The 15,687-nt window shown below is 43.0% G+C and overlaps 1 protein-coding gene across 1 annotated transcript; it reads right to left on the minus strand.

Annotated features, from left to right (window-relative positions):
• Positions 1-1,553: 1,553 nt before the first annotated feature.
• On the minus strand, positions 1,554-7,625 carry TMEM35A (transmembrane protein 35A). Its single transcript, XM_032228330.1, has 2 exons — positions 7,427-7,625; positions 1,554-3,002 (listed from the first exon to the last, which is right to left on the minus strand). Exons 1-2 carry the CDS (start codon positions 7,544-7,546, stop codon positions 2,616-2,618), a joined length of 507 nt encoding a protein of 168 aa, XP_032084221.1. The 5' UTR covers positions 7,547-7,625; the 3' UTR covers positions 1,554-2,615.
• Between the last annotated feature and the right edge of the window lie 8,062 nt (positions 7,626-15,687).

Genomic DNA, 15,687 nt, shown 5'->3' on the forward strand with positions numbered 1-15,687 from the left:
TTTAATGGAAAGAAGTGACGGCCATATTTCATGGATCGTCCGCAGAGAATACTTGTTCAGTTTTAATGTAAAAAAAAAAAAAAAACCTGCTGCTTGTAGAGAATCTTATATCTTTGAGGCATGTGACCAAGGGTCATGAAGTCATTTTAACAGTGATTTCCTGGAAGGAATATTTTGCAACCTTGTTCATTGGGATAACAGGCAATATAGCCCCATATTTTCACATAGCTCTATGGTCACAGCCCTCCAGTGACAACATGTGCCCCATGATGTCATGAGTGTCAACTCACAAAGCATCCCTGGCCTCCTCTCGAGTTGCCATAGGAAAGGGGGGGGGATAGGAAATCAATGAAACGGCAGGACAGCAAAAGACAAATGCACATTCCAGACTTATCTCTTTCAAGGCTGTCTCCCAGGATTCCTTACAGTGGCTGGAGGGGAGTGATCTCTACAACCCGAGAAATTGCCCTGTTGGCGAATGTGATTGATGACACATGGGGGGACGAGGGAAAAAAGGGTTGTGACTGGGTCCATAAATTACGTGGGATCAGAGCTGGCTTCACTTGGGAACACGCTGACATGAAGCTCCTAATAAAAAACTGGATTTCTTTTGAAGCTTGGCTCGAGGCTAAAGATTCAATTAAAGCATCTGTTGGAACCCTGACAGCGAGCACATATTACAAATAATGAACCATACATGATGAATACGTCATATTCTCCCAAACACCTTTGACTATGCTGTTTTTCATTTTGAAACGTTACCTTTAGGACTTATTCTCAGATCTTCTCCGGTGTCATTTCAACACATTTCAGTATGTTCCAATAGAATTGATAGCAGCTATCTATCGGGGTTCATGACTCTGCTTCCTGTCATTCCAAAACCAATACATGGTATGATAAAAACCAATACAGTTATGCATGTGGTGGTGTGCAAATGTATATGCAAAGAATTGCAACGTCCCATAATTTAAAACAAAAAAGCAAATTTCCTCCAAATTTCAAAAAGTTTATTTTTTTTTTATAAATTGGGCAAGGGCTGGGGAAGAGAAGAGCAGGGGGAGAATGCAAACCAGACAATATGAATAAAGCAACACATGTACTTATACATAGCTTTTAAAAATGTATTTCTTCTTGATAGTTGAGACTCGCTTTTCGGGTTCATCCCATATTGGACCATAAAAGCCTCTCCATTCACAGAGAACTCACAATGTCTTGGCTTAAGAAGGGAGACCTACCCAGAAGAGAAAATTGATCACGCGCTGTTAGCATCACCTGAAAGCAGTGTGGCTTAACCCTTGGACTGGCTGGGGAATTCTGGGAATCGAAGTCCACACATCTTAAAGCCAGAGGTGGTATTCAGCCAGTTCTGACAGGTTCTGGAGAACCAGTAGCAGAAATTTTGAGTAGTTTGGAGAACCGGCAAATAGGCTGGCCGCGCCCACGTAGCCACCCAGCTGATCTTCTTTTGTTGCCTTGCACAGGAGAACAGAGCTGGAAAGCAGGTTAGTGGGGTGGGTGAGGGAATGGGTATTTTGCAATATCCTTCCCCTGCCATGCCCACAAAGCCACGCCAGAGGTGGGTTGCTTCTGGCATTACTGCTGGTTTGGTGCACGTGCAGTTGTGCACTCACGTGTTCGCTTGGCTCGTGCGCGTGGACATTTGACCACTAAATGCAATAAAATTTGCTCTGTGCATGCGCAGAAGCAAAGAACAAGATGGCAGCAACTACAGCACCGCTAGGAGAACCGGTTTAAGGGCGTGGCAGGCTTGGGTCACTGCCAGTTCCAGCAACCCAGGCCGTCAAAGTACTACCAGTTCAACTGAACTGGTCCGAACCAGTAGGAACCCACCCCTGAGCCACACCCACAGAACCAGTAGTAATAAATATGGAATCCCACCACTGCTTAAAGCCTCCCTGGTTGAAAAACACGGCCTTAAACTGTGATTTCTGTGAGTAAGAAAGGATGGCCAAAGAAGCAAATTTACACGGGGACAGATGGGGAATAGCCCCTGCTCTTTTGCCAACAACCAACAGACAGACTTGGGAGAGAAGAGGCCTGGTGGATGGATTATGGTCTCTGCAAGATCCTTTATTATCAGCTGAGAAAGAGTGGAGGCATGCATTGCTTGGCGTAGTAGGTGAACCTGGAAAGTGAATGAGCAAAGACTGCATTGGGAATTTTGGATTTTTTCCCCCTGCCCCTGAAGGACTGCATTTTGGCACAGAGGCAATTCAGGCAAAGCAATTCAGCTGTCCACCTCTTTCACACACGCACACAAGAGACACAGATGCATGTGGACATTTACACGCTCGATACAAAGAGACACATTTCTTTTTTTTTTCTTTTTTTAGATCCAATATATGATGATGACACACTGGTGTGTGGGAGGTGGAGGGCTATATAGCATAGGGCAGCTGTAGAGGTTCAGAGTGTGTAAAGCCAGGTTAAAATTTAACTGGCCTCTTTGAAGGATTTCCCCATGCTCCAAAACGGAACCCTTCCCAAAAACCAACCAATCAATCAAGGACAAAAAAGAAACAGGTTGCTCTGTTGTAGCTCTTCCGTGCCGAGAGCTGTGAAGAGGGTCCGTAGGTCCCGTGCAAAGGCACCTACTAGGAGACTTTGATTTTGCCCTTCTCTGGGGCTGCATCTGCCAGCAACTGCTGCTCTTCCCCATTCACCGTCAGGGTCCTCTTCTCCGGAGGCTGGTCTTCAGGCTGGCGTGCAATCAGCAGACGGCAGGTGAGCAGGATCCCGAAGACCAAGGCATGGGCGTAGCGCTTGAGGGGGTCCCCCACCAGTTGATGAAAGAAGAGCACGGCCAACACCAGCAGCAGCAGCACAAAGTTGGCTACGTCTTTGGGGCGGCCCGGGACCAAGGTCATGACGATCCCGCAGGCCACCTCCAGGGCTCCAATGCTCTTGCGGAGAATGATGGAGCTGACTCCCAACCTCTTCAGCATCGGCAGTGCTCTCACATAGGTCTTGTAGGCCCGCTTCTGTAAGCAAAAGAAGACGAGCACAGCATTCACGACTGGTTTGGACCCGAGTTATGGTTTATTATGTCCCCATTGGGAAGGAGAGGGGGCACCATTTGGATCGGTTCTGGATCCAGTCAAATACCAATCATATCACATGGGAAGGAGGAGGAAATGTACAGTAATGAACAAAGGGATCTTCTTCCATCTGTATTTGGTATGATAAGATTGGAGAAGGGGACTAAAGCTCAGTGGCAGAATACCTAGCCTAGATGAAGAAGGTTTTAGATTCTAGAACTTCCTATGGAACTCTTGCGCTGGTGTAGTCAGTAAACAATCTGGATGGATGGATGGATGGATGGATGGATGGATGGATACAATAATGGATGGATGGATTGATGGATGGATGGAAGCTTGCATTGGTATAGTCAGTAGATAATCTTGTAATGGATGGATGGATGGATGGATGGATGGATGGATAGGATGGTATAATGGATGCTTGCATTGGTATAGTCAGTAGACAATCTTAGAATGGATGGATAGATGAATGGATGGAAGCTTGCATTGGTATAGTCAGTAGATAATCTTGTAATGGATGGGTGGATGGATGGATAGGATGGTTTAATGGATGCTAGCATTGGTATAGTCAGTAGACAATCTTAGAATGGATGGATAGATGAATGGATGGAAGCTTGCATTGGTATAGTCAGTAGATAATCTTGTAATGGATGGGTGGATGGATGGATAGGATGGTTTAATGGATGCTAGCATTGGTATAGTCAGTAGACAATCTTAGAATGGATGGATAGATGAATGGATGGAAGCTTGCATTGGTATAGTCAGTAGATAATCTTGTAATGGATGGATGGATGGATAGGATGGTTTAATGGATGCTTGCATTGGTATAGTCAGTAGACAGTCTTAGAATGGATGGATAGATGAATGGATGGAAGCTTGCATTGGTATAGTCAGTAGATAATCTTGTAATGGATGGATGGATGGATGGATGGATGGATGGATGGATGGATAGGATGGTTTAATGGATGCTTGCATTGGTATAGTCAGTAGACAATCTTAGAATGGATGGATAGATGAATGGATGGAAGCTTGCATTGGTATAGTCAATAGATAATCTTGTAATGGATGGATGGATGGATGGATAGGATGGTTTAATGGATGCTTGCATTGGTATAGTCAGTAGACAATCTTAGAATGGATGAATAGATGAATGGGTGGAAGCTTGCATTGGTATAGTCAGTAGATAATCTTGTAATGGATGGATGGATGGATGGATGGATAGGATGGTTTAATGGATGCTTGCATTGGTATAGTCAGTAGACAGTCTTAGAATGGATGGATAGATGAATGGATGGATGGATTCTTGCATTGGTATGACAATCTTGTAATGGATGGATGGATCAATAGAATGATGGATGGATTGATGGACACTTGCATTGGTATAGTCAGTAGACAATCTTGGAACAGATGAATGGATGGATGGATGGATGGTTTAATGGACGGATGGATGGCTTGATGGATGCTTGCATTGAAATAGTCAGTAGACAATCTTGGAATGGATGGATGGATAAGGTAATAATAATTTATTCAGCTCTCAGGGATGGTTCATGAGCAATCTTTGTCAAATACATCAGCTACTGAAAACCACTTTGACTATTTATGTGGAGCATATAGAGCAGGTGTGTTCAACCCACAGCCCATGGCAACGTGTGGCCCTGGATTGCTAGTAATTGGCTCCACGAGATAACAAAAATACAAAAAGAAAGAAAGAAAGCTTGTTAACTATATTTTATATGCGGCCCAAATGATTTCTCTTCACTCAATGCAGCGCAGGCAAACCAAAAGGCTGGACAACTGTGCTACTATCAATAAAATTTATTTGAAAGAAAGATCTCTTTTGAATCTAGCTGTGCTTCTGACCTCATTGGCAGGCGGCTTTCCTGATAACTGCATGGAGATGATTCATCTTTGCATTCACTCAGGATTTTTTCCTTCCTGACTTCCCACTCCAGCTTTCCACCCCAGCTTTCCCCGGGAGCTTCCCATCCCACTTGGCTTCCAAGATCAGACAAAGCCGGATGCCCCTGGATGAAGCAACTACAGCAATAAATGTCCTATATTCTGAGAGGCCACCAACGTCCCATATAAAATAATATAAGGTTGTGAACAGATTCTTGTTATTACAGTCCCTGTGCAATCAGTGTGCGGTTTAAAGAATGGAAATTGTATAAAAAAACAAAACATAATTCATTCTGGGGAAAAGAAATTGGATTGGGTGGGCAAATCAACAGAATGTATTTATGTGTGGGTGGGTGAATAAAGTAGCTGCAGAGAGGAATTCTTATAACCATTAAAAAAAATGATGCGCACCTATAAATAAATACAAATATAAATACAAAAAAAAGCAACCCAGACTTCCTAAAGCTGTAAAACTCTTTTTCAGAATAAGGAGTTGGGGGAAAAAAAAGAGTCATTAAGTTTCCTCTGAAAAACCTGCAGTGTTATTATACACATCATCCTTTCCTAGCCATGCATTGAAAAAAATGGTGCCACAGTGCTCTTGTTTGTACAACATGTGAAGCTATGATATGCTTAACTATGGTTTATTGAGTACTGTCGCACGCAGCTGACTGGTTCACACAGAAAGTCAAAGCATAATCTCTGCCTTTCGAATCACAGTGGCAGACAATACACTAAATCACAAACAAGTACTAGTATCTTAGTTGAAATGAGATATGCATCCTGCCCAAGAGGCGTTCATTCATCATGAGAAGTCAGAGGTTGTTCCCTTCTTCTGTTGGTCCCAATGACTAGATTTATACCTTGTGTTAAGCCCCTCATTTGTGAGCTTAGCCACAATCCTTACATCACACTATGCCATCAAACATGTTCTTGCAAATCATGGAGAGATTATGTCACATAACTTCAAAACCAAACCATACTACACAGTGTGAACCGGATGAGTACAACAATGAGTGAAAGGAATATTTGTTACAACGCCAGTGCAAATTTAATTAATTAAAAAGGGAAAAAAAGCAGTTCAGTTGACCAGTGATATCAAGCTCTTGGAAATACAAATAAAGACAAGACTTATCAGGATAAGAAGGGGAAGGGAAGGGAAGGGAAGAGAAGAGAAGAGATAGAGAGGAAGGGAAGGGAAGGGAAGGAAAAGAAAGGGAAGAGAAGAGAAGAAAGATAAGATAAGATAGAGAGGAATGGAAGGGAATGGAAGGGAAGGGAAGAGAAGAGAAGAGAAAAGATAGGAAGGGAAGGGAAGGGAAGAGAAGAGAAGATAGAGAGGAAGGGAAGGGAAGGAAAAGAAAGGGAAGGGAAGAGAAGATGGAGAGGAATAGAATGGAAGAGAAGAGAAGAGAAGGAGGAATGAAATGGAATGGAAGGAAAGAGAAGAGAAGGAGGAATGGAATGGAAGAGAAGAGAAGAGACAAAAATCACCATGCTAGAAAGTTCCATTATTGTTTGTTCCCAGAAATTACAAGTCTGGCCATTTTAGTAATGTCGTATGAGTGAACATTACTGCATTATGAGTGACCTCCTGGAACAGACAAAAAAAAAAAAAAAAAAGAAACCTCTTCATGGTTTGACTGTCTGCATTGTCACGCAACTGGATCTCACCACCAGATTCCTTCATTGAAAAAAAACACACACATAGAAAGAGCTGGAAACAGACTTGCTTTCTGATGGACAAGGAATGCCTCTCTCCTTTCAGCTCCCTAGTCTGGGCTGACGGAAGACCCTGATTTGTCATTTTCTAGAAGCTTCTCTGAGGGAGAACATTGGCGTTGAGCTGCAGGCAACCTGAGCCATGTGGGTCCCTGTTAACAGGTTATTGGGAATACGGAAGCCAAATAATGGGACGATTTGTGAGTCTGTCACAACAACGCTGGAGGAAGGGGAGGGGGGTCTTCTAGATTGATGTGGGCCACCTTCTCCTCGCCCTAATAAGCAATCCCTTAGGTGTGGAAGAAGTTCTCTTCTGCCTCTGGCAAAAAACACCATCCATCACTAGCCCTCTGCTGCCTCATCCCTTCCGATGCCAAAACCATTTAAATAATCTCCCCTTTGCTTTTTCCTGGAAATAATGAAGAGGTCCTTTCTGCTCTAGACTGCCTTTCTATGCTTCTGCAACTGCTTTTTCCCCTTCCCTTCTTTTACAGCCTACCAGTTTTGTCTCCCTCTTCATCGGATGGCAAGAGAACCTGCCTTAGGAAGAAGGGACCGAAGGAACCTTGCAAATGGAGGAGGGGGAAGAGATTCCTGAGCAAAGGAAGACGAGAGGGCTGGGTGGTACATATTCGGTCCCTTTTTGCATTTCCCCAACCGTTGCTGTCATTCGTGCCCAAACTCCTACAATAACAGGGTAGCCAGCTGGCAAAATGTCTCCCACCCCCAGCACTGTATTTACTCACCATCTCATTGTAGGCATCCTTGCTGAGCCGGGGGGTCAGTTTGATGGTCCCCATGAAGACAAAGAAGAGCCCCAGGGCCACCGAGAGGGCCACGATGGTGACAGTTCGGGGGGAGGCCATTCGGATCAGGATGCTGCGGGCGGCTTCCCAGCTTGCTCCGATCCCTTGGCTATGTCAAGGGGTGGTCAGTCACCATGGAAGGAGATGGGGTGGGGGGAAGGAGCGGAAGGCTGCAGAAATCCGGGAGGATGACACAAAGCAGAGATGGGATGCCTCTTTTGGCTTGGCCGCCTCTGGGTCCTAACGTCCCGCTTTTTCACAGCGTTGGCAAGCTGGCATCTGCCAAACAAGAGGCAGGGAAGGTGGTGGGAGCTGGTCATGGCATCCATCCACCCTCTGGCATGGTAAAAGGCTTGTCCTTGTCCACGAAAGCTCTCTGGCCATGCACGAAAACTGCAGAAAATTTGGATGCCCATTGATATAAATGCTAAGAACATGACCTGTTCTGTTCTATTCTATTCTTTATAGTGTATTCTGTACTGTACTGTACTGTACTGTACTGTACTGTACTGTACTGTACTCTACTCTACTCTACTCTACTCTTTATATTCTATTCTGTATTCTGTATTTTATTTTATTCTATTCTTTATATTGTATTCTGTATTCTACTCTACTCTACTCTTTATATTCTATTCTGTATTCTGTATTTTATTCTATTCTATTCTTTATATTGTATTCTGTATTCTACTCTACTCTACTCTTTATATTCTATTCTGTATTTTCTATTCTATTCTATTCTATTCTGTATTCTCTACTCTACTCTATTACTCTATTCTACTCTATTCTACTCTACTCTACTCTACTCTACTCCACTCTATTCTATTCTGTATTCTCTACTCTACTCTACTCTACTCTACTCTACTCTACCCTACCCTACCCTACCCTACCCTACCCTACTCAACTCTACTACCCTACCCTACCCTACCCTACCCTACCCTATTCTATTCTATTCTATTCTATTCTATTCTATTCTATTCTATTCTATTCTAGCCAACTCTGTAGAGGTCCACAAAAGCAGCCTGAAAACTGGGTAATGATATGCATGACCATCAATGGGATTTTTGGTTTTGTTTCCAGAGTCCGAAAAGGGTTATTACATTTTTAAAAGCTATTTTAAGTCTGTCCAAAGTTTTATGCTGCTGTTTTTGTGCATCTGTGCCTTAAAATAAAAGGGAACCATACCCCCAATGTTCGGTGACAATAATCATAAGAAGCTCCAAGAGAAAATTTGGGGAGCATTTATGGATCTGGGTCACAAAATGATTATCCTGTTGTGAAGAGAACTGTACAGGTAGTTCTCGACTTATGACCACAATTGAGCCCAGAATTTCTGTTGTTAAGTGAGACATTTGTTAAGTGAGTTTTGCCCCATTTTACGACCATTCTTGCCACTGTTATTAAGTAAATCATTGCAATTGATAAGTTAACAACCCGGTTGTTAAGTGAATCTGGCTTCCCCCATTGACTTTGATTGTCAGAAGGTCGCAAAAGCGGATCAAATGACCTTGGAATGCAGCAATGGTCGTAAGTGTGAACCAATTGTCAAGCATCTGAGTTTCGATCACATGGTCATGGGGGAACGCTTCAAAGGTTGTAACTGTGAAAAATGGTCATGTCACTTTTTCAGAGCTGTTGAACTTTGCTCAAAAATGAACTGTGATAAGTCGAGGATTTACCTGTATTTGGAACCAGAAAAATCCAGGAGTAAGATGAAGAATATGAGGCTTACTAAACACTTGCTGCTTTTGAAGCAAGCAAATTTATTGAGGTCTGTTAAAATTCAGCTTTCAACACTGCATAAATTTACTTGACTAGTTTTGATTTACTAACAAAGGCATTTCAACCGGCAATTGAATTCTTATTATTTAAAAGTTATTAATATAAGTACTTAACTGAACAGCAGGTGGCAGACATATTCTTAGCAAAAGAAAAAAAATTCTGAATCCTTTACAAAAGATCTGGGGGAAAAAAACTGAGGCTTGTAACCTTCATCAAATATACCTATTTTCACTGCTGGCTTGTTTTGTATAAGAAGTCTGCTTCCCTCAACATAAGGATTGACAGTAATACTGAATACTGACATTTTTACTCACTGAATATTGCCATTTCTTGATAGATTCCCTTAGGCGTGGCCTGTCTCCTTTTCAACTTATCTCCGTGGCCTTCGGACGTAGAAGATGGATTGATTATTCACAAGATTTCAAATGTTAGATCCATCCGGTAGATTTCTCCACATGCCCAGGGATCCTGGAGTACAATAAGGATCCGTTTAGATCCTTCTGTGGAATAGATGCCAGTTTAACAAAGTTAACTGTAACTTTGATTTTAAATCTGACCATTGTATTGCTTTTGGGTGTCCAATTTGACTGGCATTGTACCAATCATGAAGCTGTTTATGAAACTCTTCAATGAAACAAAATGTTTTTAAAAGTAAGAAGGTTTTTTTTTTTTTTGCAAAACACATATGCACGGAACACACACTTCCTCTATGATATTCTGGGGATCAGAGATGATATTCAGCTGATAGTGGAAATTTTGAGTAGTTCTGAGAACCGGCAAATACCACCGCTGGCTGGCCCCGCCCCTATCTATTCTCTGCCTCCTGAGTCCCAGCTGATCGGCTGAGTCTCCTTTTGTTGCCTTGCACAGGAGAATCGAGCTGGAAAGCAGATTAGTGGGGTAGGGAGGGAATGGAGATTTTGCAGTATCCTTCCCCTGGAGTGGGGAGGAAGTGGGGATTTCTCAGTATCCTTCCCCTGCCATGCCCACAAAGCAACATCACAAAGCCATGCCACACCCACCAGAGCCGAGGTGGCGCAGTGGTTCGAGTGCAGTATTGCAGGCCACTTCAGCTGACTGCTATCTGCAGTTCAGCGGTTCAAATCTCACCGGCTCAAGGTTGACTCAGCCTTCCATCCTTCCGAGGTGGGTAAAATGAGGACCCAGACTGTGGGGGCAATATGCTGACTCTGTAAACCGCTTAGAGAGGGCTGAAAGCCCTATGAAGCGGTATATAAGTCTAACTGCTAACTGCTAACTGCTAAGCCACGCCCACAGAACTGATAGTAGAAATGTTTGAATCCCGCCACTGCTGGGGATGTTCTAGGAATTCGCTTTCCTTCATTGTGCCATTATCTTTTTAGCAATTGTTTTAGCAATATTTGGAGATATTTTTTTAGCAATATTTGGAGATATTATCTTCTCTATTACAAAAGAGAAGAACAGCTAATTGATTTCTCTTTCTTCAGCTATGAGCCTCCTCATTTGTCATTGGAAACAACACAAATGGCAGCTCGTCTTCCAAGTGGCCTTACAAGGAAACTAATCAATATTTTCCAGCAGATATCATGTTCCGATCTCTTGATCTCGACTCTCTCCTCAGCTATGCATATGGTTTTGCAGAGTAAATAACCTCCCTCCCCCCTTTAGACTAAGTTCACTCTCTTTTCCTGCCAGACTATAAATAAGTCATGAACGATACAGTAAGTCACGTGGCACAACTGTAACAGTGTAAAGAAGAGATGAGATCTTGGTTTTCAGAATGACAGAATTGGAAGGGAGCTTGGAGATCTTCTATTCCAGCCCCTTGCTCAAACAGGAGATCTATCCCCATTTCAGACAAATAGCTATCCAGTCCTCTTCTTAAAAATACCCAGTGTTGGGCACCCACAACTTCTGAAGTCAAGACTTTCCACTGGTTAATTATTCTCACTGTTGATAATTTCTCCTTCTTTCTAGATTGATTGTCTCTTTGATTAGTTCCATAGGTCACTCATGGCAATGCCATGATAAAGACAAAGAACAACAAGCATTTTTTTTTAGAAGGAAGTGAAAGAAAACAGATAAGTTTTGTGACTGTAAAATTTACCCTTGAAAAACTTTGCTGGATGTGAATGAGAGGAATTCACAGTAACTTAATAAAAAGGGGTGTTTTTTTTTTGTCAGGACAAGGAGTCTGCTTTGTGGTTTGGAGAAGCCTAGGTCAAAACACTGGTGAGATTCGAACTGCCAAACTGCAGGCAGCAGACATAGCCTGCAGTACTGAGTTCTAACCACTGCACCACCACGACTCAACATTTATGAAGTGATGTGGGAAATGGATAATGGATAATGATTATGGTAGTGGTATGGTGGCACAGTGACTAGTATGCCATATGGTAGGACAATTCTGCCGATTGCCAGCAGTTCGATCCTGATCGGATCAAGGTTGACTCAGCTTTCCATCCTTCCGAGCAGTGATGGGTTTCAAAATTTTTTAGAACTTCTTCTGTAGGTGTGGCTTGCTTTGTGGGAGTGGCTTGCCGGCCATGTGACTGGGTGGGAGTGGCTTGGCAGTCATGTGACTGGGTGGGTGTGGCTAACTTGTAAAATGTGATGAAACTCACTTAACAACGCTCTTGCTTAGCAACCAAAATGTTGGCTCAGAAACTCTGGCATTTGAAGCACGCAAGTCTTAAAGCTGTCAAGTTACAAAACCTTTGCACCCCTAACCCTTTAGAAAAAAAACCCAGGAGTGTTCAAACTTGACAGCTTTAAGACTTGTGGACTTCAACTCCCAGAATTCCTCCTCTCAATCTTCATCTTGATGATGTGCGGATGGGCAGGGAGAGGGAGCAGGAACCGGTTTTAAACGGCACTGTAGATTTGTGGAACCTCTTCTATAGAAGAGGTTAGAACTGGCAGGAACCCACCCCTGCTTCCGAGGTGGGTAAAATGAGGACCCAGATTGTTGGGGGCAAGAGGCTGACTCTGTCAACCGCTTAGAGAGGGCTGTAAAGCACTGTGAAGTGGTATATAAGTTTTAAGTGCTATCGCTATGGGAAATGAATCTGCAGAAAGAAATCCATTTTTTTTTAAACTATCCAATCAATAGGGTGTTAGGAGCTGTTCCCAGGCAGGGAGGAGAAATTAAATTATTTGCCACAGATTTAAAGATGACAGGCTAGAAACATCCAAGACAAGCCTTGCTCCCTTTACAGAAAGCAGCAGTGAGAACACAACAATTAGGATGGGGAAATGAATGAGAGAGCAACTTCTGCCTGCAATTTTCTTTCCAAAATCGCTCCCTTTTTTCTATTTATTTTAGCCCTCTTGACTTTACAGTCAACAGAGTTTGCATTTTGCTATGCTCCGAATGAATTCGTGGGTTGTTGCTGCAGGTAAACACCATTGAGATGCCTTTGCTGCAGTTAACCCTTCCTTATAAATCTAATTAACCCGTACACCTGTCAATCAAAATAAACATTTTTTTACAGCATCCTTACTATGGTCTCAGCACTACTACTCTGACTTGAAGAATGCTGAACGCTGCCCCTTTCAGAAAACTGCAGATTAGAAGAAAATTAGTAGAAGGATATCGGAAATCCCCCGCCACTTCTGTAAACTTTCCCTCTTTGGTTTAGCTGCTCTGGATACGTATGTGGAACTGCTTCTCCCATCATTTCTTACCAAAGGGGCCATGCCCATGCTGATAGAGGATGATGGGGTTTGTAGTCTTAGGCAACTAGAAGTAGTTTGTCCAACAGGATCCTACGAGCTTCATGCATGAGCTTGTTGGATTTAAGAAAGATTCCTATGCAAAATCTTTGAGCATCTACTCACTCCACAGCTAATGTGATGGGTCAATAAACTCTGAAATCCTGCTCTCTCACCACTAATGAGGTACTAATGCCATTCTATGAAGCCTTAGTAAGTCCACACCTAGAGTACTGCACCCAGTTTTGGTCATATGCTATAAAAAGATGTTGAGACTCTAAAGTGCAGAGAAGAGCAACCAGGATGATTAGGGGATTGGAGGCTAAAACATATGAAGAACGGTTGCAGGAACTGGGCATGGCTAGTCTAGAGAAGAGAAGGGCCAGGGGAGGAATGAGAGCAGTCTTCCAACATTTGAGGGGCTGCCACAGAGAGGAGGGGGTCAAGTTATTTTCCAAAGCAGCCGAAGGCCAGACAAGGAATAATGGATGGAAACTGACCAAGGAAATATTCAACCTGGAAATAAGGAGAAATTTTGTGACAGTGAGAACAATCAACCCATGGAACAGAAGCTGCCTTCAGAAGTTGTGGGAGCTTCATCACTGGAAGCTTTCAAGAAGAGACTGGACTGCCATCTGTCAGAAATGGTGTAGGGTCTCCTGCTTGGGTGGGGGGGTTTGGACTAGAAGACCTACAAGGTCCCTTCCAACTCTATTAATCTGCTAAAAATCTGCAAATGGTTGGAAAGTCTTTGTGCTTATTATAGCAAGCTTGAAGTTGAAGCTCATCCTCCCGGGGTCTTTCCGTGTTACACGCCACATCTTCATTCTAGCGGAAAGCAATATGTGACAGACCCATTTTCACATTAAAGATGGGCCCAGTGTGGGATTTGGGGTTTCTATAGTGATTCTTCTGGGATTCAGAGCTAATTTGACTTCAAAGAGAGGATGGGTGAGGATGGCAGAAGATCAGACCGGAACTGATTACTCCGTAAACAGCCAAGGTTTCATTTTGATCGTCTTGGCAACCGTTGTTCTGTCTGTGCAGATAAATGCCACGGTCAGATCAAGAGAGGGAAGATATACAGAGACCTTCTCAAAATTAAGAACGCTGCAATTAGCAAGGTTGGTTATAGTAATAGCAATCATTTTAAAGCTCAATTTAAACAAACAAACAAACCTAATTTAACTTTTTGGCTGAAAATAACATTCTTTAGCAATAGCAATAGCACTTAGACTTATATACCGCTTCATAGTGCTTTTACAACCCTCTGTAAGCGGTTTACAGAGTTGGTATATTGCCCTCAACAATCTGGGTCTTTATTTTACCCAATTCAGAAGGATGGAAGGCTGAGTCAACCTTGAGCTTGTATGGATGGATAGGGAAGGGAAGGGAAGGGAAGGAGGGAGGGAGGGAGAGAGGAAGAAAAATAGCCATAGCACTTAGACTTATATACCGCTTCATAGTCCTTTTACAATCCTCTGTAAGCGCTTTACAGAGTCAGTATATTGCCCCCAACAATATGGATCCTCGTTTTACCCACCTCAGAAGGATGGGAGGCTGAGTCAACCCTGAGCAGGTGAGATTTGAACTGCCGAACTGCAGCTGAAGTCGCCTGCAGTACTGCTCTGTAACCACTGCACCACCTCAGCTCTTTACCTTGTAAAGGATAATTCTCCTGCATCCAATCACAGAGCATATAACATTTCCTTCGGATTTTACCTGCTCTTTAGCCAAACCAACATATGCTTCTAAACATTTGAGAGCTGTGCTTTTACACCTGTGCATGGAATTTTTATCCCAATCCAATAATGGTTTTTCTATGCACCGTGCATAGAATCATTAGTTAAAAGGCACTGAAACCAGTAAAACCACGTGAAAATAGAACACCCAAGTATATAAAAATAACATAACAAGTGACAGGGAGAGAATCAACAACAGATGGGATACACATTTAGAGCGACAATTGTAAGGGGAAAGCGTAACACGTCAAAAATGGAACAATCGGATGAAGTGGTGATCACAGACATTTTCATTTGTCGGTTTAAAGAGACAGGAAAGCAGTCCTTTTTCAAGAGAAAAGTAAAATAGGAAGTCTTCAAAATGAGACGGTTTCTTATAGAGTCTCCAAAATGACATTATTTATCGTTAATAGTCTATCGCAGTAATGGCAAACCTTTTCTGCACTGAGTGCCCAAACTGGAAACCAGAAGACCAGCTCACCAGTATGCACATGCCTATATTTTTGGCTGTTTTTGGCCGTTTTCCGGGCTGTTTTGAGGCCATTTTCCAGGCCATTTTTCGGGCCGTTTTCTGGCGCTCCAGCACCCGAAAAGACCAGCTGGCCAGTATACATGTGCATTCCCGAAACCAAGAGAACAGCTGAGAGGGCTCTGCTTGCCACCTCTGGCACATATGCCATAGGTACACCATCACGGGTCTATAACAATCAGTGGTGGGTTTCAAATAATTTAACAACCGGTTCTCTGTCCTAATGACCAGGTGGGTAGGCGGGGCTTAGTGGTGATGTGACCGTGTGGGCGTGGCCAACTCAACATTACTCAGGTCGATGGGCACTTTGCCTTAGCTGTTACAATGTAATGAGAGTTAACGGGAGAGGCAGTTTCTGTAAGCAGGGCAATAAAAATTAAGCTAGAAACAACACCAGAATGTTTCCTTCCTGCCTTCTTTACAGGATTAGCAGAAAAAAACCATGAAAAAAAAAA

Source organism: Thamnophis elegans, chromosome 12, assembly GCF_009769535.1.
Source record: "Thamnophis elegans isolate rThaEle1 chromosome 12, rThaEle1.pri, whole genome shotgun sequence".
NCBI classification, from domain to species: Eukaryota; Metazoa; Chordata; class Lepidosauria; order Squamata; family Colubridae; genus Thamnophis; species Thamnophis elegans.